We start from the raw sequence: 23,952 nt of genomic DNA on the forward strand, positions 1-23,952 counted from the left end.
CATGATTAACAAAAATATCTCCAGTGATAAGAGGACATCAACAAGGTAAAATAAAATGTCTAATCTCATAATCTTGAGCTGTAACAAGCAGAACTTACAATGTTAATGATGCCTTCTGCACAGCAAAGCACACAGGGAGAACATCTAAAGCAGAATTATATAGTATTTCAATGTAAATCCATTATAACTAATACAGCCCTCATTGGCAAACTACAATAATGCCATTGTACCAAATGCAAACTTCCACACTGCCATTCCCCTGTAAAGATTCCCACTGGAAGACACCAAGATTAGAGAAACTGCAGGAAACCAGTACTAATAAACCACTCTGTGTAGTGGCCCAGAGTTATAAGTGCTGTGATATTATAAAGATGGGAGGATTTACTATTTCTCGACTAGTTTAATCTTCTGTATCATTGTGATCAAGGTTTTGTGGTATCTGTGTTGTTAACATAGATTAGTTTTGTTCTACAAACTCCTTTCTACTCATACAGCATGCTATTCTTAAGTACATCGGAATGACCAAATGAAGAAGCAATGCACCTCCACAACATTACACTCACTGCTCACCTCATGTCGCTTGAAGAAGTCTGAGGATTCAAGAATGACATTAATTTCCTGCAGACGCTTGAGGTATTTTTTCTAGAGGAAGAAGAGAAAAAAACCCCAAACAACCCATAAGCATCTAACTGAAGACTGAATAAAGATACTGTTTGCAAGAGTCAATATAATGAAGAGACCATATTACTTTTAGGCTAGAGGTCCTTCAAAACAACAGGTTCATCATTTGAAAGTCAATCTGAAAATACACTTCAGCAAGCTTTCACAGTGAATGAACAGACTGCGGTTCCTCTGCTGCATGTGTTACACCAAGCATACTTCTCTGTCTTGATTTGGATGCAGTGAGGCTTTCTGCGTGTGGGTTTTTTCCTTCTTAATAAAGAGAAAAATGTTTCAAGCAATTAAAAATCTTTCATCTACAGTGAAAAGAGAATGAAATTGTGTTAGAGAGACAAGGAGCTTCAACCATGGTGGGGGCAGTGGTGGGAATATAAAGAATCAATGTCTAATGTATAAAGCTCTAGTGCAGATTTTTAGTGCTGCCCTGTGTTACCTTGCTCCTCCTGGAGGGCTAATCTGCCTCCATAATGGCTTCCACATTGCAGCAAAACACTATGGCATCCTTTGAAGTTTCAAAGACAAGAGACGTGTTATGCCATCTACCACATGCCTGCTGTGCTACCCATGAAGTAGCATACAGGAATTGCTCTTTGAGACAAATTTCATACATGTGAGCACAGTCACCAATCCCACTTCCTGCCTCTATGCTCTGTTTTTATCCTCCCCAGACTGAATTCCCAAATCACAGGTTTTCCTGCCAACACAATCCTTGCTTAGATATTGTTGCCGTGGTATTTTGGTCCTGAGAGCAACTGAAGTCAAAACCATTTACTTCCTTGGTAGTCTAAGTCCTATTTCATGTACCAAAGAAAGCATGGCCCTGAAGCAACTTCATTGGGTCCAAGATCAGATAACCTGAAGAGTTCAAACTCACCAGAATAGTTGTGTTGCCCTCAATGAATTCCACAAAAACCTGTAGAACTTGCTCCTGTGTCTTCGTAGTTTTGAAGTTTGTGTTACATGTTCCATCTGCCTTCTGCACAAAACCACACAAAGACAGAGATGATTTATACCACACGCATATCATTCCTTCATCAGTCAATCCTCTTGAACCATCAACAGCTCAGCTCTTGCTAACCAGATGAAAGTGAGTAGTTGAACAGGAAGAGAACAGATAAAACCAAGAAAGAAGTAGAGGAGAAGAGATACAAAAGCTGATTGGATAACTTTAAATGGCACTAGCACTTCATTTCCTGTTGAGTACAAGAAAATAAAAACAAACCTCATGATAATACAAGCTTGCAGGAGGGTTTTCTCACGTCAGTGCTAGCAGTGCAAAGTTCAGTGGGGTAAACCACAGTGACCTCTTTGGATGTCCTCTTGTCTAGCTAGATGTAGTGAAACCCTGGCTGAGGGCGTAAGGGAACATTTTCATGTCCAGTTTTACTCGTCCTTTTGTTTTTCTATTTGGTGAGGGTTTTTTGTTGTTGTTTTGTGGGTTTTGTTTTTATTGTTATTTCTGTTTATTAATGTGGAAATCAAAGAATCGCAGTTAGGACTCAGTTTCCAATATACCTTTGAATATTAATGTGACCTAGAAGTCACAGAACAGAAATCTAGTTGCAGATAGGAACAACTTGGGATTTGCAATGCTAGCAGAGACAAAGTGAATTTTGGCAAATGACCATGTAGGCATGCTCGTTCCATGTGGGTCCTGGAGAAATTCAGAGTATTTTTGTGCTAGCAGTAAGGCTCAGTACAGAAGTATCCTGCTACTGAAAAAAAACAAGTCTCTTTATGTGCTGGTACAGACCAGCTTGTGCTTCTGGAATTAAAAGTAAATAAGAGCAGTGCATGAATCAGAGGTATCTGTCAACATAGACTATATGAATATGCAAGTCTCCAGCAACATCCCTGCTCCTTCAAGAGACACAAATAGGAGATTTTAGGACAATCATGTAAGATACAGCAGTTACCACAGTTGGTAATAAAAATCCACTAAACCCCTGAAGGATTATCAAACTGTTTTCCTCTCCACTGTATCAGAAAATCCCTCATTTTCATTATAAGAGTAAATCAGCAGGTCATCAAAATGTATTCTCTCCTACATATTAAGTCACTGTACCAAAAGTGGATAAATTCAGCTCCAGTCTCAGCAGGTGAAACACTATTTATTCCACAGCTTGAACTTCTAACATACACATGAAAAAATTTCAATAATGCTATAATTCCAGATCTCTCATGCAAGAGAATGAACTGACTGAATGGCAGAGTCATGCAGAACTGCCTCCCACCTACCAGACTTTCTAGAGCAGAATAAACAGAATTTTATTCCAAGGCTGTGGGCCAGATACAAGTGTGGCATGTCAGCCTGATGAGATGTGCAAGTTATGCAAGAGCAGTTCAGCAGGTAGGCAGTGAAAGTTAGGAGCCATCTGATCTGATGTATGATAATATTCAACAGCACACAGAAATTTGGAACTTCATCTGATACCGCGTACCTCTTCATTGGAGTAAGGTATTTTAAAAATAATTTCTCCCTATGCCAGTCTGGAATCGCTGCTCTGTGTTCCCTTTTCATTCTTTTTTTTTGTCTGAACGGACTAGTTGCTTGTTTCCCTGTGGTTGAGAAACACTGCTATGATTTTGCTCCCTTCCAGTGGTTGGCAGGAAACATAACTGCTGCCTGTCCTATTGTAAACAACATCCAGATTTTGAATGGTATCATCCCCAGTATTCTAAACCAGGGCTCTGCAACACCTCTGGATGTACCTGAGCCCCAGGAGGCACCTGCCTGACCCACTCCTGGAAGTCATGCCTTTGTCATGGACTCCACATACATTCCTGCACAGCAGAGCAGTCCATCACACAGTGCAGGTCATGGGTCATTTGCAACACTTCTCATTACATGTGCCAGTGACACAGCTTGCAGAAGGGCAGGTTTCACAGTTCCATAAAGTAGTGTTACCTATCTTAACCCATGTGGTCTTGCTCAGAGTCCTCCACAGACTTCCCTTAAAGGATTCTGTCTTACCTTAATAGATACACAAAGATTTATGAATCATATCTGATGTCCTCCTGGGAACATGGCTATCCCTGATCTATGGTTAAAGGAATGGTACCAAAGGAAGAAGTAACTTTTCAAAGTGCACTGACATTCAGTGATAGAATGGGAAGCCAGAAATCCCAGTTCTTGGCCCCATGAATCTCTACTCTGCAAAACTATTAGCTCCATATTGTAGAGAAAACATTTCTGATGCCTAGCCTTCAGACAGGCCCTGCCAGAGAGAAAACATGCATTCAGAATCTGGCAGGCACAAGATAGCATGTCCTGTGTCATGTTCCAGCTGTAGGGAAACCAAATGGTTTGAATTATTTTTGATAGGAGGAAAAGTGACAAATCCCGTAAATGAACCTGACTTGATTTCAGAGATATGGGAGCAAGACAAGGAAAAGAGGCTGTTCAACCTAAAGAGAAAAGGTGAAGGAGTGCATATGGTGAATAAGATCTCATTTATCGGCAGCCACTTCACAGAAGGACTTATATGATTTCACTTTCTTTGCTTCTGCTTCTTACTCAAGCAGCCACAGAGCAGGAATATTTCTGAATGATCAAACCCAACATATCTTCTCAGTTAACTCCAGGAGTTATCACTGAGATCAGGGAGAACATCCCCTTTTCCCCAACAACCACTAGCTGACACCACCGACTCTTATAGGCCCTCCTCCCAAAATGGGGATCCCTGCAGAATGGCTTTGCTTTTCTGCAAATATACAGAACTGGATATACAGTTCAGCTGCAGTGAAACAGTGTAAGGAGTACTGATGAGCTGTATTGCTTGAACAACTCACTTTCTGCCACCATTTCTCCATGTGAAAAAATTAAGAGAATGATACCTACATTCCTCATAACAGCACAGGGAGATAGAGGGAAAGGTAATGTAATGAAGTACTCCCAAAGCATTTCCTGTGCTTAATCAAGGACTAAGTATTCATGTTTTGCACAGTTACAGCATCGTTCTCCGCAAAGGGAAATATTACACAGTCTTGTGCCATACTGTTCCTACCCATCTCTGACAACCAACAAAACCATAAAGAACAAGCCAAGAGACATTTGGAAGCTCCCCTGTGCTCCCTTAGCTCAGTCACTCTCCAGGATTCAACATAAATCTGTACATGTACACTGACCAACTATCTTTCCAAGAACATACATTAAAGGACCAAAGATCATCTGGGTTTCTAATTCCCTTACAGAGAGTATACAAAAATCTAAGTGGTATAGGAATAAAACAAGTACCTTGATACCATTGTTAGTTGGCTAAAGGGCAAGACAAGATCCTGTGTCTTGGTTGGACTGGAGCCAGATCATCTACCACCCAGACAGTTCCTGCATGATGATGACTGTGTCTAACAGCCAGGAGTGGGTGGCACAGCGTACAGAGGGCCAACACACCATGAGCTGGAAGCCCCAGTTCCTGCATCACAGCAGGAGAATCTGTGAATAAGGAAGGGATAAGACAACACAGGGAAGCAGAGAAGAAGGGGGTATTTAAAGAGCCTCTGTCCATCAGCATTATCCTCTTTTATCCCTTTCTTATTTCTATGTGCTTGAATTGTGCAATGGAAGCAAAACTAATCCAGGTTATAATTTACAATGTCCTAATTAACCTAAATTAAATGTATATAGTCTGGGAACATCCTGACATCACACAGGGTAACCCACACTACCTTCTTTACTGCTGTCATGCCATGGGTTTCAGGCAACAAGTACTCACCCAGGGTGCAAGTGGGTTTGGACAGCCCTCACCATGCTCTCTGCTGCTACAAGTACACCTCTATCTAAACCCAAGCAAACTAGTTTAAGGCTGGCTGTGACAGGCCTATGCAAGCAGAAAGCACGCTTCCAGATTCCAGTAAGTGCTAACATTCAAGTAACTGAGTCAGGGTGATATTCTGAGAGTAGGCTCCTGGTAGGTATCTGACATTGCCATGGAACACAACACATGCAGGACAGGAAGGTGATTCAAAACAGCCAGAACAGCTTCATCAAGGGCAAGTCCTGCCTGACCAACCTAGTGGCCTTCTATGATGGAGTGACTACATCAGTGCACAAGGGAAGGGTTGCAGATGTCATTTATCTGGACTTCTGCAAAGCCTTTGACATAGTCCCCCACAACATCTTTCTCTCCAAACTGGAGAGAGATGGATTTGAGAAGTGGACTGTTAGGTAGATAAGTGGTTGGACAGTTGCATCCAGAGGGTAGTGGTCAATGGCTCAAAGTCCCAGTGGACATCAGTGACAACTGACGGCCCTCAGGGGTCTGTATTGTGACCAGCGTCATTTAATATCTTCATTAAGAACATAGACAAAGGGATCGAGTGCATCCTCAGCAAATTTGCACCAAGCTGAGTGGTGTGGTTGACACACCTGAAGGACAGGATGCCACCCAGAGGGACCTAGACAGGCTCGAGAAGTGGGCCCATGAATCTCATGTAGTTTAAGTGCAAGGTGCTGGGTCAGGGCAACCCATAGTATCAATTCAGGCTGGGGGATGGACAGATGAAGAGCAGTCCTGCCAAGAAGGACCTGGGGGTGCTGGTGGGTGAGAGGTTGGATGTGAGCTGGCACTGAATGTGCACTTGCAGCCCAGAAAGCCAATTGTATCCTGGGCTGCATCAAAAGCAGTGTGGTCAGCAGATGGACGGAGGGGATTTTGCCCCCGTGCTCTGGTGAGACCCCATCCGAAATACTGCATCCAGTTCTGGGGTCCCCAGCACAGGAAGGACAGAGACCTCTTGGAGCAAGTCCAGAGGAGCGCCATGAAGATGACTAAAGGGATGGAACACCTCTCCTATGAGGAAAGGCTGAGAGAATTGAGTTTATCCAGCTTGTAAACAAGAGAAGGCTTTGGAGTAACCTAACTGAGGTCTTCCAGTACCTGAAGGGAACCTACAAGATAGAGACTTATTGCAAAAGCATATAGTAATAGAACAGCAGGGAATGGCTTCAAACTGATAGTAGGTTTAGATTAGTTATTAGGAAAAAATTCTTCTCTGTGAGGTTAGTGAGGCACTGGAACAGTTTGCCCAGAGAAGTTGTGGATGCCCATCCCTAGAATTGTTTAAGGCCAGGTTGGATGGAGCTCTGAACAACCTGGTCTAGTGAAAGCTGCCCCTGCCCACAGCATGGCGGTTACACGATCTTAAAGGTTCCTTCCAACCTAGGCCATTCTATGATTCTATGATTCTACTTAATATAAAGAATTAATTGGTAGGAAACAAAATTGCCAAGGTTCTTCTGGGGCTCTAAGGTAGTATTCTAGGAAAGGTACAGGGGCACAGACTTATCCATCAAGAACAGATGGACTTTGTCGATAGACAAAATTTATTTTGGATTATTTTGGCTTTATTCCAGCTCCATCTATACTGGATGTCGTCATGTACTTAAAAGGAAAAGTGGTTTCCTCGATCACAAGAGTATCTAAGCAAATGTTTTTAACATGCCTTGCAAATAAAAACGTAACTGCAACAAACCCACTTTACTGTGATTCACTTGGAATAAATATGTATAGTTCCTGGATAAAAAAAGTAGTTGCCTGGGGAGAGGTGGTTAATTCTTCTGTTCTGAATTCCTCCTCATAAGAGTTTCATTTTCATTCTATCTATACAGTGTACCTCCTTGAGTCCTTCCTGCAAAGTCTCTGTGGTGGATTCAAGTATGGTTGATGTGCACTTGAAGTTTAAATTCATCGACACTGCTCTGTTATAATTACAATGAATGCTTTAAAACTGCAATACAGTGAACTCCATGGTTTCAGTTAGTGCATTTTCACATAATCCTTTGGACTAGCACTAGCTTTTTGATTAATCAACACATGAAACAAAGTTCAGTCTCCAGGAACAAGCAGAAGTGAAACTATTACCTTAATTCCTTCAATCCTGAAACCCAGGTTGGCACTAGAGCTGATGGTTTCCCTCCACTGCATGTAGCGGGGTTTGGTGACAGCATGCTGGGCATTCTCTTCAGCCGTGGGAGCAAGAGGATCCACTTCAATCATTTTTTTGTACATGTCCTTACGCAGCTTTGGTTTCTCTCGTGCCTTAGTCAACTCTTCCTCCAGGTACGTTCTACAGAAACATCCCATCCCAACAAAACCGTAAGGACTTCCCAAACATTTCTTTTTACAACTTACAAATTGGCTTAAAAAAAAAATCAACCAGAAAAGTAAGTGTTATCATTGCTCCAGTTTTGCATATGGGGAAACTAAAGAACACAGAGTAATCACTGTGTAGATGTATTTAGTGAAACAGTTGCAGGAATCGAGAACTGTCATTCGCTTCTTGTTCTAACTACACTTTTACTTACTGTTACAAGTTATCGTTATGTCCTGGTTACAGAATAGAAGAAAGATGAATTCCTACTGTGCCATGAAACAGAACTGCATTTTCAGAGGACAGCTAGGAGAGATCACTTAAAAACAAATAGGGCATCTGAAGACTTACTGCATTCTCTCTCTTCAAAAAAACCTGTAACATCAGTCATGAGTACTTTTTTTTTAGGCCTCAGAAAGTTTAAGTTTTACTTAATTCATCACAGAGAATCACTCTTCAGACAGTAAAAACTAAGGAGTAAAGCAGATCATGTGAGCAGTTCCAAATCAGAAGAGGTAACTAAGAACAGGAAGGTGAAGGGTCACAAACCTTCCACATTTTGCTCTTATCACTCAATCTGTTAATCCGGTAACCGTTAGAAAGGCACTGCCCATGTTCTCTACATTTCACCTGATTACTAAAGCTTGCACTTTGTCAAGTGCCTGGAGTTTACTTGCTGCATCACAGTGTAACAAATTGGGATGGCGTTTAGGAGATGGTGTCACTCATTGCCAGAACATCACCTACTCTGAATAAAATATGTGCTGCTGCAAATCCTTCTCCTCTTTCTTCTGAGCATATCAGTGCTACATATTTCTACTCTGATTTAGCTGACAATTCACTTAAAATTTTGCATCTATTTGAAAAGGAGTACCTGCACTCCTGTAAGTAGAGGGACTCATTTATGACGATAACTCTTGAGCATCTGAGCTGACACCCAAAGGATTACTATGACAGTTCATACCTCTCTACTGTTACTACAGACTCCCAACAGATCCCTATCTATACTGTTATTACAGACTCTCATCAGATCCCTATCTCTTTGTTATGCTTAGATTGTATTATTAAGGTTTTCCTCTTAATCACAGACAAGGTAATAGCAACACCTTCAGATGCCTGAGTAGGGAAAAACACAGGTCAGTCCTGAGCAGATGGACAGCTCTTTACAGAAAAGATCAATACAAGTGAAGACTCATTCAAGTACTGGAAATGGACTCTCATGCTGCTATTCAGTCATTTGGACATGGGAATTTTACTCTTTCTGGGGCCTTCCGAATCACTGCATACAAAAAGATTCAATAAACCGTCAGTGAACAAATCGTGTAGGGTTTTTATCTTGTATTATCAGGCCACTGCAGAGAAACTTTTTCTCAAATCACCCCTGAAAATTTCTTCATGTGAATAGTTTTTGAGGCTATAGATCAGTTAGTATCCAGAATCCATGTACAATCAGGCAATAAAAGGACATACTGCCCTCAGGCTGTCCAAGGAGATTGCCACAACAATAGGTTGTCTGTACTGAATCCCAAGGACCCAAAAATGTTACCAAACTCCTCAAGACAGAGCACGACCACATCTCTCCCTTCCTTCAAATGCACATGGGTTAGAAAGCACTTTCTTTTTCATTTACCCCACCTGATCCCCATCTTGCAGTCCATCACACTTGGCCCTTCAAAATCAGTAAGCAAGTCATCCAGCTGAATGTAGCTCTCGCCATCTCTCTCCACCACACCATGGAAGCAAGGGACACAGGAGCGTAGTGGGTCTTTCATCAATCGCTCAAAACACTCCTTTTCATTCTCTGAGAAGCGTTTGAGAATCTTCCCACTATCAGCTGCCTTAAAACTCCCTAAAAAAAGAAATCAAACAAATGCTGACAAGACTGACAAGCAAAAAAAGAAAAATCTCTTCCCCCACCACTCCAGCTTCATCTACCTCAGCCTCATGGCACCAGTTAAAGATTTTCCCTGAATACAAGTGATAACATGCTTTTCATAAAAAATAAAATATACAGGACAAACAGCCATTGGCAGTGAAAGTCCATTTGGATACATTCCCATGGTAGAATTTATAGCTTTAAGGAGTGTAGCTGCTCCAGGCCATTGGGCTGTTGTTTGCCTTTTTTCCAAGCTAAAGGTCTTTGTTAGGTTATTAAACAGTACTATACTTACTCAAATGCACAGGAAGAAGCCACAAGCCAGAATTCATTAATCCTCTGACAGGCTATTTTAAAGCTGCATAACACTGCCAGCCTTGGATTTGTCCTTAATCCTCACACAGGGTATATACACCTGCTGAGTGTGTACGTCCGGAGGCAGCGCAGTCAATCAGTGATCGTTAAACAGCCGGGAACAGGCCAGAAGCCAAGCACTGCCTTTCTACACACACAGCGACTGCGCAAGCATTTACCTGCACGTACTGCCTCTTCTCTGGAAAACTGCTAATCTGCTAATACGCTGCAGGTACAGTCTGTAGTGAAACTGTCTTTTTTACAGTGCTGTGTCTGAATGGTATCCAGTAGAAATGAGTCTGCATAGGCCACGATTAGCAGTAAGCAGACTCCAGCTCTCTGGAGATTCCTGTCCAAACACTCTCCTGTCTTGCAACCTGCCAGTAACAGCTGAGGAAACTACACATTTCATTCAGAGGTACCCTCTAATCTATATGAAACAAATTGGGCACCAAAGTAGGAGCTCTCTTAATCCTGGGGATAACACTTAACTTTTATCACAGCAAGATCCTTCAGCCATTGCAAACTAGTTCTTCTCTGACAAACCCTAGAACTGTCACTGCTTCGGCACAAGGGTAAGAGTGGTGATGGCCCAGGTTTTAGTTCAGAAAAAACCTGTCACATCAGAGAAGAAAACAGCTGCAAAAAGGATGGACTAAACACAACCACAAAAAACTATTAAAAGGAAACCAGAACAGTATCTCTCCTAATCATCTTCTAGTAAACTCTTAACCCTCCTCTACCACTCTACTGCACAAGTCTCCAGAAGGTTATGATTACATAACTAGTACATCACTCCACACAGATCAAGCCAACTCCATACACTCTGCCATAAAAACTGCACTACGACTGGGTCACCCTGGCACTCTGCATGATACAAGCCAGCCCCACCACCAACATGTGCAAAATGCAGCTACACAATTTCTAGGGCTAAATAAATTCCTCAGCACAACTTTGAAGTGCACCACATTAGTGCATTAGCATATAAAGAGGTGGTTCAGGTACTGCATTACAGCATGATACAGCGTAGGTGTCTGCCCACATGTGTACTAATAACCCCCCCACTAGCACTGCACAGGAATTAAATGAAGCATGAGAGATGCAAACATGATGACTTCCCTTCGTTGGTTTTTTGCCTTACCAATGAAACAAAGCCTACATCAGGAGCACATTTAACAACTTCTACAAATACAAAACTAGAACCTGCCAAGTGAGCTGCCCCTTGCACTCATACAGTGAAGAGCGATGGGCTCACAATGCAAACACCTGGTCAGCAAGTCAATTTTTACATTTGTTTTCCATCCAAAGACTTATATTAAGATGAGGAGTTTGTGGTTGGTATTAGAAACACTGTCCTTGCCAGGGCTGAAGCACTTACAGACATGAACAGTAATCCTTCCCACTAGAGAACTAACTATTGGCTACTCAGTCAAGAAAAATGATCTCATACCACAACCAACGGAAACAGATGGATTAGGGCTTTAACTCCTCAGTCCCTCGTTTCCCTCTAACATGTATTTTACACATATCACTTTGTAAGGAGGAATCGGGAGCCTGGCCCTTCCCCAGAGTCTCACCACTGCTTCCTTGCTCATCTCATTATTCAGGTGTATCACTCCCTCTTCCCTATCCCCACCCCAACTGAAAGATGTTCTAGTTCACAGATTCATATGATATTGGTTGCTTCCTTTTTACCTGAAGGAAACAGAGAAACACTGTTTTCCTCGCTGCTGCCATCCTCAGTCCAGAGACAAACACATCAAAGATACACATCTCACCTGTATGTCCAGCCAGCTGCACCCATGAGTAGCGTTTCTTGAAGGGGCTGATAACTGGTAAGTTAACCATGGTTTTAATCGTATGCCATGCCTTTTTCTGGAAATCAAAGAAAAGAAACATTACACTGGGCAGAAGCTGCAATCCTGACATGCCATAAATGTATCACATAGCTTCATGCACATTGAATTGTTCCTCACTAATTTTTAAGTGCTCAAAGGCAGAACCACAAAGCAAACACAATGATCACTGTTGGAAAAATATGCACACAAACCCAAGAATGGACAAATAAAGATAACGCCCTACCGTGCACAAGAAAGCTATTTGTAAGAAATAAAAAAAAAAAAAAGTCATACTGCATGTCACAGGCTTGTTCTTAGCCACACCTCACTCACTCTGTGTCTGAGTCACACAGTATGCGGACAGCAGATGTTGAATGAACACACACATACGCACATTTAAGTTTCCATGAGACATGCACATAAGCTGCTTGCCACTGTCAGCAACACTTCCTTTCCCAGAGAACTTCACCATCACCTCATGATTAACGGCTTTCTCCAAGTCAGTAGGTAAGCCTTACTGTGACAGATGCATAGAAAACGTATCTCTAGTTGGACACAGAACTCACCCAGGTCCCTCAGCACCCACTGACCGTGTGCTGTAGGATCTCCTGCAGGTCACAAATTTTCCTGCTCCCTCCCCTCTTTCCCAATCCTGTTACTTTTTAACAAAGCTGGGCATTGCTCTGGCAACCTTTGGCGTACACAGGGTGCAGCTGTTTGGGTACTGCAGACAGACAGGGAAACAGAACAGCTGCTCGCAAAGAGCAGCTGAGTGCTCTGTGACAAAAGTAGAAAGGAAAAAAAAAAGTAGAAAGTGAAAACATCTCATGCTCTGGAACTCAAATGCAGGTGGGAGAGAACCACAGCCCACCAGTGTTCACGTTACACTCTGAGAAATCCCAAAGTGCTTCACAGACAAGGGGAGCAGCCTTATTCACCAGAACATGATACTCTGCTGGAGAAGAAACATGGAGCTGCAGGACACTCTTGCATGACAATTTAGTGCTAAGGGGGTTTTGTTGAGATCAAGTATAGTTGGGGATCAGGCTGAATTTATAGAAGTGCTTATCAGTGGCCTAGCTGGAATTCACCAAAATAAATGGGAGGCATTGATGTCACTGAAAATAAGTTTAGGTACTTGCTCACCACCTGAGAAATCCCCATTCAAAACAACCATGTCTATTCATGCACCATGAATACTGATCTGACAATTTAGGTGCTTAGGATACCTAATTTTTATTGTCTTCTACACTGTACTTCTGTAGAAGTGAAAAACATAAAAAGTGAAATTGCAGGCAATACACAGGCAAAATGTTACTCTCCAGATCCCACTGTGACCTGGCTACACTTCCCCAAACTTGTTCACTTATACCACATTTTTTATAAAGTATCCTCTAGCAACACCGATCACCATGTGAGGACAAAACTCTGCAGCTACCTTAGAATGTATTAAGAGGATATGTGAACTCAGACACAAGCGATCTTTCTTTTAAGGATTTGTCTTCCCAAGAAAGTTTTACATTATACTTCAAATAAAAGTGACATACCAATATAGTCACCATATGAGCATACTTACTCTGAAATAACATTGCTTCTCCCTATTTAACTAAATTTGGTTTTGAACAGAGTTCAAGACAAAATGAAGTCACTCTTGGTCAGATATGTGCCCCGTGCATCAGTAATACTTTTAAAAATATACTATGCCAGTGAGAGGAAGCAGAGAAAATCCTGGATGTTTGAGAATTATGAAGACTCAGTTGCACTTAATAGAACTCCACAGTTATTACTAGCTCTAGCTGAACTCCAATTTCATAAATAACTTCTGCAGGTTTAAATGACCCTTTCATATGCTATATTATTTGGATTTCATATTTTAGATTATTTGTCTTAAGCTGTTCCAAACTGCAGCCTTGTGGTGTTAAACAGCAACTTGCCTCTGTGGCAGAGCTAGCTGCTGTTTAATGAGGATGAGAGAGACTCTTGCACACCACTTAAACGTGTCCATAGACTCCTTCTGGAGGAAAGTGAAATGTAAATATTGTTATTCAAGTAGCAAAGATACATTATTTTTGTATAGTTTATTTGCCAGATCTAAGTGATAGCAGATGTCCTTTAGTCTACTTTGCTGTTTCTACTACAGAAGGACACAGCCCCAAGTTATTTAAAGAATAGTTGAAAGTAAACATCATTTTGAAGTAAAATGACCCCTTTGAATATAACTTCTGATGATGATTTAGTTTTTCAAGATCCCATACAAATGTTCAGGGTAACACTGCTTTTTCCACATCCCTTAATCAGAAGTCAGCATTGCTCCATAATCCTTCCATAAAGATCATAATATATTCATCATAATGTTCCACTTCTAACAAACTGCATCCTCTTTTCCAATGACTTGTCATACTGCTATATCCACCAGTAATGAGCACAGGTTTTCAAGGAATGCACATCAACTGTCAATGCAACATCACACTCCAGTGGCTCTCCCACCTCCTCCCTCCCACCAAACTCTGAGGCTGCAGCTTTTATTTGTACTGTGGGTGTGAAGGATAGACAATGGGCCAAATTCAGCCCCAGCTCAAGTGGACTTTGGCTGCTTAGGTTACAGGTGCCTTGGATGAGTATGTTTAAGTTGCTCATCCAATAAATAGACACTGACAATTTTTATTTACTTTTTTTAACATTTTAAATAATTTCTTCACAAACCCTTCCCCCTCCTCAAGACAGGGAAAGCATAAGGCTCAAGCCAGGAGGGAAAGAACTGCTTTTAGACCCATGCTGTGGAGCATGCTGCCATCGGCAGGGGTTCAGCAGTTGCATATTCCTCTGCTGCGACTTCCAGTCTCCCAACTAACTCAACCAGGATACAAACTGCCAGGATGCAAGCAGAGCTGCATACTGTTGAAGCAGTGGTATGAGTGGGAAGATGAAAACTTTGTGCCTGCTGTAGGAGGAATCTTTCTCACTTCTATTTCTAAAGCGAGATTTCTTCTTCTTTGTTAGCAATGGTATTATGTGCTTTTCAAATCACTGTTTTATGCTGCAATGGTAGAGAGGGTTCCTACCACTGCCCATCTGTAATTCCAGTCCTTATTTCTCAGTCCTTGTTTCTTCTAGATTCCTGCTCAGTCTTCCACGATCTTTTTGCTCTGCCTGGATTTCTCCAAGACCTCATTTCTTCTAGATTCCCAATGAAAACTCAGATATCTCTGTACTGTATCTGCATTCAGGATTGCCCAAGACAGATGCTCTTGACATCACTGATGCTTTTATATGCCTCTTGAGATCAATATACTCAAGAGTTTTCCAACAGTAAAAAGGAAAGCATTCCAAAAGAGTCAAGAGACAAACATGAAAAGTATTAATCTTCTAAAATTCAACATATAAATTACTCAATGTGAATTGTAACTGACACACTATATAAACCTCCCTAAGCAATAAAAGGTGTGGGACACTAAAGAGAAGAAAAGCTAGTTGCCTGCCAATGGGTCAGCCCATGTGACAGGCTGTGACATGGCAAGTGTATCCCTGTCAGCAAATGGACAAAAATTCAGGGAAGAAAATGGGAGAACCGATTCAAGCAATGCAGACACAATGCATGCAAAGGACTGTGGTTTGCTATCTGACATTGATCTGCTATCTGAATTACTCTTTTGAACCACTTTTCTGAATTTGAAGCACGGTTTTGAAGAGAAGCATACATCCATGCAGGAAATGTGGCACACTTGCACTATGTTAGCACGGCATATCCAGACAAGATGCCAGATGAGGTATTCCCAACCTATTCAACCCTGGATAAAGGTAGTTGCTGTCACCATGTCTATCCATTAAGAAAGAGCAGAGCAGCAGCAGCAACTGAGCGCTACTGGTTTCTGTGAGCACAGCTTTCTCCAGGTCTTTTCTCATGATGAGCGCACAACTTTGTATGTTACTAGGATGGAGCAGCACAGCCACCATCACAGAATATGCTGAGTTGGAAGGGACCCTGCACAAATACACCAGCAGGACTTGCCCGATAAAAAAAATCACTAAAATCACTGGGAGGTGTTTCATCCATTTCAAGAGGTTTTGACTCAGACCTCACTGTCTCCAAGAATTAATCTGCAGGGACTACCAGGCTTTCCTGAAACCCTCCCACCATTCAGACAAAGGCTATAACATCCTAATAGCCAACTTCACTGAAGAGATTAGTGCAAACTCCCTGAATTGGGTGGGGTTTTTTTGGTTGCTCTTCTTGTTTTACAAGCAGTATAGAACAACCAGCATCTCTCCGAGCATATGCTGAATCCCTTCAGGGACAAGAGAACCACTCTAAAGGCAATGGGGGATAGGGACCTGAACCTTCCTCTGCTGTTCTATGGAAAAATTAATAAAATCTCTCCCTTGTTTACCGGTAAAAACGAAACCAAATATGTCAGTTCTGTGAACGCCTTAAACATATGTAACTACCCTCAGGCAAGCTTTGACAAGCAGGTAACATACACAAGAATTTGTTTCACTTACTACTTTTCAGCAATAACAATAATTAAAAACATCAATCGTATCTAAATTAGTAAGTATTGAGGGAGGGGGTATAAGAAAAATCTTTTTGTCAGAAAAAGGAAGTAATTCAGCTTCAATAGTTCTAGCACACTACTTGAAACTACAGTGAGCTAAAGAACAAAAGAACACTAAAATTAACATCAATCAACAGGGTCTTTAAAAGCGTCCATGATTCTACCAGCAACAGAGTGGAGGACTAGTTTCTTGTCTGAGCTTGTAAATCTTCATGGAAATTCTACTAGACTTCAGTAAACAATGACCCTTGAATCCTTTTTTTCCAGGAATATTTCAGCAGTTTCTTTATCTGAGATCCTGTTGTCTTTTTTTTGTGCACTAGTACAAAGCCTACACAAGCCTACAGAGAGCTATTACGACAGCAAGAAACAAAAGGACAATGAGAAGGTTTTTTTGTAATTTTTTTTCCTAAAAGGCTTTAAGAAAGAGTACTTAATTGTCAGTCATCATAATCTACTGTTCTCTTAAAGTCTTTACATCATTTAGGCTAAATTCTGCCACTCTGGGACATGGGGGCTGAAATCTGATCTATAAGGCTGGTTGCCACTGCCTACTCAGTGTCTCACTAACTCTTAGAAGGAACAAAGTTCCTCCACAGGGACTTGCAAGGAGTACAGAAAACTATAATTATCAAAAAGTAACTACATGCACTTCAAAATAATCCTGTAAGAGCCATGTGCTGAAAATGCAAAAGCACTAGAGCAACACCTTGCCTGGGGATCTTGGCCAATGCAGTGAGCAGCAAGTACATGAGAAGGTGATGGGTGTTGGCCTCTTTCAGGGCACAGTAACCATAGTAATAGTGACTGGAAAAGTAACACCTGGGAACCCATCAGACCAGTAGCTGGAACTGCCTTCCTGCAAGCAGGCCCTAAACTAAAACTAAGAATTACTAAGCTGGGTATCAGTTATGACTTATCTGTGCACAATATTAGTCATTCTCCAGTGGCTCACTTTGCTGTGATGGGGGTTTTTTTGCCCCCAGTCCTCTTCCTTTTTCCTTCCTTGTCACACACTAACACCAACATTACTCTGAGTGACACAACAAATCCTCACGAGGTCCGTAATATTACTCTCAGAGGTGTCTTAAGTAGCAGTGTGAGTAGGTGGTCACTCTCTGTTAATAACTGTTCCTTTTAAACTCTCTGTATATTATACAGTTTTATTATTGCTTCACAGAATCACAAAAAGGGTAAGATTGGAAGGGATCACAGTGGGTCATCTGTCCAATCTCTATGCTCAGAGTCATCCCAGAACACATGGCATAGGATTGCATCCAGATGGTTCTTAATGTCTCCAATGAGGGAGACTCCATGACCTTTCTGGGCAACCTGTTTCAGTGTACAGTCACCTGCACAGTAAAGAAGTTCTTCCTTACATGCAGACGGAACTTTGTGTGCATCAGTTTCTGCCCATTGTCTCTTGTTCGATTGCTTGGTACTACCAAGAGAAGACCCTGGATCCTTCCTCTTGGCACCTTCCCTTCAGATACTTATAGACACTGATGAGGTCTCCTCTCAGTCATCTCTTCTCAAGGCTGAACATGCCCATCTCCATCAGCCTTCTCTCATATGAGACATGGTCCAGTCTCCTAATAATTTACATAGCCCTCCTCTGGACCTGCTAAAGGAGCTCATGTCTCTCCTGTACTGATGAGTACAGAATTGAACACAGCACTCCAGATGCAGCCTCACTAGGGCTGAGTACATGGTCCAGGATCACCTCCTTCGACCTGCTGGCAATGCTCTTTCTAATGCACCCCAGGATACCACTGGCCTTCTTGGCCCCCAGTTTTACTTTTTATAGTATACACAATTATTTAACTGAAAATTATTTTAAAACCCTCTGAGTTAATTTTATCTACAAAACCCTTGTTTTATTTATCATAGTTTATTAAAATTGAAATCAGTTCGAAAGCTAGTTTGTTTTCTTAATTCTCTATGCCATTTTATTCAATTATTTAATAATTTAGAAAATGAAATTAACATATTCAGATTTGTTCTCTGTTTTCATTAGTGTTTGTCACTTTATTTGAATTGGTTTTGACCTGACTTATTGGACCTATACAGGTAAAGAACCTAAATGTAGTTCCAAAGCTACTAACCATATTATCTTAATGAAGTAAGCCTAGCCCAAACAAAACTTTGTTTTCACCTATTTCAATGTAGTCAATACCTGCCACTACCATGAAAAGCTTCCGTAAGAAATAATTTTGAGAAACCACAACCAAGATAGTTACTAGCCTAATTTAATTACCATTATTAGATTTGCTTCTCTTTGAATGTAATCAATAACTACAGTACTATAATTACAATCTATTAAAAAACATAATCCCACAACACTTTAGCAACTGAAGTGTATCTACTGCTTTGTCAAAATCACAATACTCTACCAAGACATGTTGTTATCAGCATAATTTTCCCCATACTAATTACTTTTCCATGGGCACAGCCTCACAGCAGTGAGTGTGTAATAACCAGTGGTTATTAGGGGTTTAATTTTTTCAGGGGAGTACAGCTCTGGGATAGCCCATCATCTCATGGAGACAACTGGGGATTTAAGTAATGTTATATATATAAAAAAAATTTTAAAAATTATTGTGAGAGTTGCTGAGCAACACAGTATCTTTCCGGTTGCAGTCACAAAATTTGCCTACCAAGGGACTCTGGTTTTGAGTTCTTTCATTTTGAGGCTTAGTGTAATTGTCTTTGCAGATGTGAAAGAGGCAGGCAGTTGATTTGGTCAGATCCAGATCTTGAAACAGCAGACATTTTTATGCCAAATGTAAAAGTATAATTATCCTTGGTGTTTCTCCTAGTAATATATACACATATATACATATGTTCATGCACACTTTTAAAATATCTAAAGCAGATAGTAAAAGCTTTTCATTGCAGTTAATCAAAATTCCATTACTTTTTTTTTAATTCTCCAGACTATAACAACTCCTAGGCTTGGGATCATTTGGTATTTGAAGAAACTTAGAACACCTAACAAGACATGGAGAAAGTGAAGCATACATGACTATTTTCCCTTTTTTTGTTGGGAGAAATATAACTTAAATATCCACAAAAGTTCTGTGTAGGGAAGCAAGGCACAAGATTTTCCCATAGCTAAACCAAAAATGCTCCAAATAACAACAACAACAATTCCTGAACTTGTCATACAAGGCACTTACTTTATACTTTCAGCAGTTGTTTCTGTGCTTTTGCCCCTTATTAAAGGTTTGTGGAATCCTCAAGCTAAGGAGATTCTTGCTGCCAAGTCTACTACCCACTTGGCTGAATAAGACATGAATCACAAATTGAGACAAGGATCTCAATGGGTGGGAGGTGAGAGCAAGTCAAGAAGAATGCTCCCCAAGCGTATGTGAACAAACCCTCACACAAACCTTTATAACTAAGTTTCTGAGTGTAACACTTAATTCAGCTCCCAAGATAGGGTAAGGCTCCTACAGCAGCTGACTTAGCCCTGTTATTACCACATTTCATCTTCTCTTGGTCCTGGGCAGGAAACAGGTTCCTGATGCACACAAATACTAATCTTCACAGTAGTGACTATTTATCCCTGGACAAAAAGGTCTTTAGGGCCAGAATGTTGCTCTATGATACCTTACACCTGGATAGCCTGGTCCAAAGTCCAGAGTTTTGAGCATCAGCTTTACAGAGTCTGTGCCCTGAACATGCAACGGCATCATTCTTCAGACTGTCTGAGGTGCTATGGCAACCACTGCCAACTGATAATTTGGCCAAATCACCGCAACTGGCCTTTTGCCAGGGCAGATGCGTTACTTCAAATGCTGTCAGCTGTCGCTCAAGGAATACAGTGTAACCATGTCCCTGGTCAAGGATATCCCTGAGCAATCTCCACCTGCTGGATGCCTTGACAGCCTTGACCATCGTTGTATCTGCTACAGCCCCCAAGAGAACATAACACTCACTGCTTTGTCACACATTTGATCTTCCTGTGCTGTGCGAGTGCCAGCTGGAGCTGTAAGACTGATAACAGCAAGGGAGAACACGTGCTCCTAAAGAATGGCAGTTTGCACACTACACAAGCAGCTTCCTGATCAACACCTCTCATCAGACTGCCAGGCAAACTGTGACTACACCTTCATCTCTCCCTCCCTCTCTTTCACCATTCAGCCTCCAAACCTTTGAGGAGAAACAGCACTCAGCCTGTACCTAGCCCTTGATGCTTCTGGCTTTGCACTCAGCCATGGGTGAGGGCCACAGCTGCTCAACCAGCATTTGGCAGGTGTATCCTCTGACTGCAGGGTTTCTATTTCCTGTTTGTTCTGCACTCATGATGGGCTGGGCTAAATCTTCAGAGTCATGAGAAACACTTAATGCAATAAGCAGAAAGAACACTGCAAGTCAGAAGCCTCAGGTTCCTGTGTTTTCTCCTCTGTCATGCCCCACCATGCAGTGAAACGCACCTATTATTTGGCTTTGCTACTCTTTAGGATACTTGGTAAGCTTGCTGGGTGTTCATTATGCCTGGGCTAAAGGAAGAAGTGAAGGTTAAGAGAAATGGATGGTTAGTATCAGACTAAATTATTAGGAGCACAAAATCCTATGTCCCACTCCACACCTGGGTTCTATTTGTAACTCCAGGAGCAAATTCCTCTCCAAATCAGAGGAAAATGAACTACAAAGACAGAAAAGTATTGCTTGCCTTCCTGGAAACAGCATCAAGAGCCACAGTCTGCTGACTATTCTGCAGGAATCAAGGTTGGCATTTTGTTTCTGGTTATAACCAAGTGAAATATCTACAACGTCTACATTATTCCCAGGCCAAAAGACAAAATAGTCAAGTATAGATGACTTTAAAGCTGCACTGGCACAAGGGTTTCCTTATCTCACAGATATGTTGACTGACAGATTTTATTTTAATACGATAACCAGTTTCTGTTCTAAGGGATGCTGAACTGTCTATCTTTCATAGCAGGCATTAAACATGGCCATTATCTCTACTTTCACAGCTTGTGTTCTGTTCTGAAAGACACTGGTTCTCTAACAGGATGGAGCTCAGCCACATGTCCCCATTGAACACAGCAAAACTGAACCAAAGACATTCTACCTGTACCAGGGTTTTGCCAGAACATCAGTCTTGCTGGAAACTGGAATTTTATTATCCAAGAAGTAAATGGAATGTTCCTCTCTATAGGAAAGTTGACTCACTTTCAGAGCCCAGACATCTGAGATTTATTCAGGCTGTCCATCACCCAGAGAAGTTTGTGGTAAATCAAACATCACTTTAGCAGATGGCGTGGCAGCAGGAAAGAAATCTTTCTTAACCTCCAAAACAACTGCAGTTTAAATCTTCAGAAACAGTTTAGCAATTTGATAATTCTCTGCCCATCCCCCACTTCTCCTTCACCTGTCGTGGGTCACTGACTGACATCACCAGTTATGAGAAAGGGACATCTAGAAATACAGCACTTTAGAAGATAAAATAAACCTAACATCTTATTAGGTAGGAAATAGCATTATCAGTTCCAAATAGGACAAATATTTGGGCATACTTAAAACCCAAACAGATCCACATTTATCTATACACAGACCAATAAACAGGTCTAGCCTAAAACATAAGCACAATTTATTAAGGTACAAACGTGTCATTTGTGAACCATGCATGACCTCAAATCCAAATGTACTACAAGTGCCAATTCATTTAAATCAGGTGTAATTTCTGCATAACATCAAGAGAGACTGTGTTCTGGCAACAAGCCAGGAAATAACTTCAAGAAGCTAACCTCCCCTGAGTGACCCTGGGAAGATGAAGCATGTGCTTCATCTTACTTGCTATGCTGGTGCAGACTGTTACCTGGAGATACAGCTCTGTCCTGCCTGCCCAGCAGTTTGGGGCTAGGCTCACCACCAGTTCAACACCCCAGTGATTCACTGGCCACAGGAGAATCTCCAGTCTGAACAGATAAAGAGAAATAAAGAAAATTTTGATGCTTATCCTTTATTTACACTTTCCTACTCACCAGAAAACACTATCATCAGACTCCTCTCTTCCTATCCCTAGCAGCTTGGGTTAGTGGACACATGTTGAAAGCTTACCATGCTCATACCAAGCCATATCCCATAAGACACTGAGATTCTGCCTGAAAGAAATGTAACATTGTAACAGTGGGAGACTATTGTGCTATAATTCAATTTTTTTCTGTAGGAAAGGATAGGAAGCACAAGGACAGAATTAAGGTTGCTGTAAATACCTACTGGTTATCTGTGATGATTGTGCTCCCTTTTCGTTGCTATTCCAAGAAAGTTTTGACAAACTGGAGGAAAATCTAGGGATGAATAATAGTCATCATATTGCTGAGGTCAAAACAATTATATTTGTTTATCCTGAGAGGACCAAGCATGGCAACTGTTTTCTAATACACAACAAGGTTTCATAACTATAAGAGCAGTCACTTGTTCTCCATGACCACTGGGAATGACAAGAACAAATGGCTTTAATTCATAACAAAACCAAAATATTCGGGTGAGATATGAGAAAAGGGCTATCTGGTGTATCAGTGAGTTTTAAAACAAATGCCTGTAAAATTAGGGTCTAACTCAGACACAGGAGAGACCTGCCACCAAGACAGAACTGGGCTGCTGCCAGTGTCAATGAGTTGCAATACTTTGAAAGGAGTCCTTGTCATAAGCCCCAAGATGGTTCATCATCAGTGGTCTTATGATACTTATGTCCTGCAGGACAGTGAAAAAAGTTACCTGAACCCTTTCTGTGCTTTATTTCCATTTCCTAAAAGGTATTAAAACATTCATTTAGAAAATTAAGTCAGGCACACCAATACTTGTCCACAAATCAGGGTTTTTAAAATTATTGTACACATGCATGTATATAGCCACATACATATAGAGAGATTACCAAAAGGTATTGATTTTTAAAATGTTCCTACGTAACTTTTTTCTTTCTTACCATGACAATTCAGCTTCTAACATCCTAAAATGTCAGACATTGATTTGCAAAAGACCTGACCGAACTCCACTGTTTCAATATGGGATCTAGGTCCAGACATATGTCCTTTCTCTCCTCCAGTTCCCACAACTGCAGGCTGTAACAGCTCTATCTCAGAACACTATTGAATAATTTAAGTAATTAATGCTCGTAAACTAAATTAGAGGCACTCAAATAAGACAGTCAGGTACTCAAATAAGCAGCAACATAGTGGTAAGTGAAAAGGACTATTAGAGTCTAAAAATACATCATGTAAAAAACAGATCAGACGTACAATGGTAGCAGTTTGCCATCTGCTCTTCTAATCTATCACAAGACAAAGTCCAGTACTCCATCTCTCCGTCCTCATCTCCTCCAAACTCACACCTCCATTATCCTTCAAAGAAGCATAAGCAGTTACTGCTTCACCTATCATGCACTCCACTGTTCAAACATGGCCCACCCTTTGCAATGGAATGCAAGTGTCAACATGCGATAGGCACTATTATTTAGTGGGGTGTGGTATTTACCTTGGAAAAAGTCACATCCTTCAGCAACCACTGTAATAACTCTAAGCTTTAGCTGTAAGATTATTCCAAA

General features: G+C 41.2%; 1 protein-coding gene across 3 annotated transcripts in view; it reads right to left on the reverse strand.

Moving 5' to 3' along the window:
* Window positions 1-23,952, reverse strand: part of ITPKA (inositol-trisphosphate 3-kinase A) — a 41,651-nt gene that overhangs the window by 4,272 nt on the left and 13,427 nt on the right. For 2 of the 3 annotated variants that reach the window (XM_051791351.1, XM_051791352.1), the window contains 5 exons: window positions 11,782-11,878; window positions 9,409-9,622; window positions 7,545-7,749; window positions 1,556-1,657; window positions 571-642 (listed from right to left, as the gene is read on the reverse strand). In XM_051791351.1, coding sequence (XP_051647311.1) covers window positions 571-642; window positions 1,556-1,657; window positions 7,545-7,749; window positions 9,409-9,622; window positions 11,782-11,878 — 690 coding nt within the window. The remainder of the gene's footprint in view (window positions 1-570; window positions 643-1,555; window positions 1,658-7,544; window positions 7,750-9,408; window positions 9,623-11,781; window positions 11,879-23,952) is intronic. The other variant, XM_051791353.1, reaches the window with a different exon arrangement.

This window comes from Manacus candei, unplaced genomic scaffold (assembly GCF_025592945.1).
Source record: "Manacus candei isolate 608988 ecotype Guabito, Panama unplaced genomic scaffold, ASM2559294v1 h1tg000033l, whole genome shotgun sequence".
NCBI classification, from domain to species: domain Eukaryota; kingdom Metazoa; phylum Chordata; class Aves; order Passeriformes; family Pipridae; genus Manacus; species Manacus candei.